Source organism: Olea europaea, unplaced genomic scaffold (assembly GCF_002742605.1).
Source record: "Olea europaea var. sylvestris unplaced genomic scaffold, O_europaea_v1 scaffold1203, whole genome shotgun sequence".
Lineage (NCBI taxonomy): Eukaryota > Viridiplantae > Streptophyta > Magnoliopsida > Lamiales > Oleaceae > Olea > Olea europaea.
Genome location: NW_019229451.1, coordinates 57,028 through 58,060, shown reverse-complemented (window position 1 = coordinate 58,060; position 1,033 = coordinate 57,028). Strand labels below are relative to the sequence as shown.

General features: G+C 34.1%; 1 protein-coding gene across 3 annotated transcripts in view; it reads left to right on the top strand.

Moving 5' to 3' along the window:
* Positions 1-378: 378 nt before the first annotated feature.
* Positions 379-1,033, top strand: part of LOC111374115 (G-type lectin S-receptor-like serine/threonine-protein kinase At4g03230) — a 5,814-nt gene continuing 5,159 nt past the window's right edge. The window contains exon 1 of one of the 3 annotated variants that reach the window (XM_022996743.1): positions 379-866. In XM_022996743.1, coding sequence (XP_022852511.1) covers positions 606-866 — 261 coding nt within the window. In that variant the 5' untranslated portion in view covers positions 379-605. Of the gene's footprint in view, positions 1,024-1,033 lie in introns of all 3 variants that reach the window. The other 2 variants (XM_022996742.1, XM_022996744.1) reach the window with 2 other exon arrangements.

Below are 1,033 nucleotides of genomic sequence, written 5' to 3'. Positions count from 1 at the left end.
GTAAGTTTTAGTTTATTGATTTAATTTCATAATTTTTTACATTATTATTATTTTTTAATTGTACATGAAATATTTTATTTTTGTACAATTTTAACTTTACCTACGTTAAATGTAGTCGGTTCCAAGCTCGAAAAAATGAGAAGGGTTGTTACTTCCTTTGAACCACTTGCATAATTAATTTATTTATTTTTTTTTGGTTTGTAAATTAATTTGTAACGTTCAACAACTTTGGGGGCTAATTTATGAAATTCGCTCTAGGCCCTAAAAATCATATGACCAACAATGCTCACATTCTTGTGGTCCATTGAGTAATGGAATATATATTTGCTCAAAATGTATTGATTCACAGCCTAATTTGTCATTCTCAAAGCAAGTTGACTCAACAACCCCAATTCAATTTGGTCTACCAATATATCCCTAAGTCCAACTTGACATAACTCTCTCCACCCCACACCTTCATGGATTAAAAATCATTTGACTAGTAGAAGCTTTAAAGTATTAGTTAACTACTTTCCTTCTCGTAAATAGCATGCGCTTGAAAAAAAAAACACTTCTTGTTTCATACTCTCTTTCTCTCCTTGTCCAAACGCAGATCTTCTGCAGCTATGATCCCAAAGAACACTCGTTGTTTCATTTTCTCCATGTTGTTTTTCCTATGTTTCTATATTAACATCAATCTTTCCCTAGGGGGTGACAGCATCAGAGCAAACAAATCACTCTCTGGAGAACAAACAATCGTGTCTTCTGGTGGGACTTTTGAACTGGGATTCTTCAAACCAGGTACTTCTTCCAGTTATTATATAGGAATTTGGTACAAAAATATTAGTCCAATGACCATAGTTTGGGTAGCAAATAGGGAGACACCCATTTCAGACATGAACTCGGCAGAACTTAAGATTTTAGATGGGAATTTGGTGCTTATGGATAAGTCCCAGGTTTCAATTTGGTCTACAAATGTAAACATGACAACCTCAAATTCTGTAGTCGCAGCTCTAGGTGATAATGGAAATTTAGTATTGAGAGATGAGTCAGA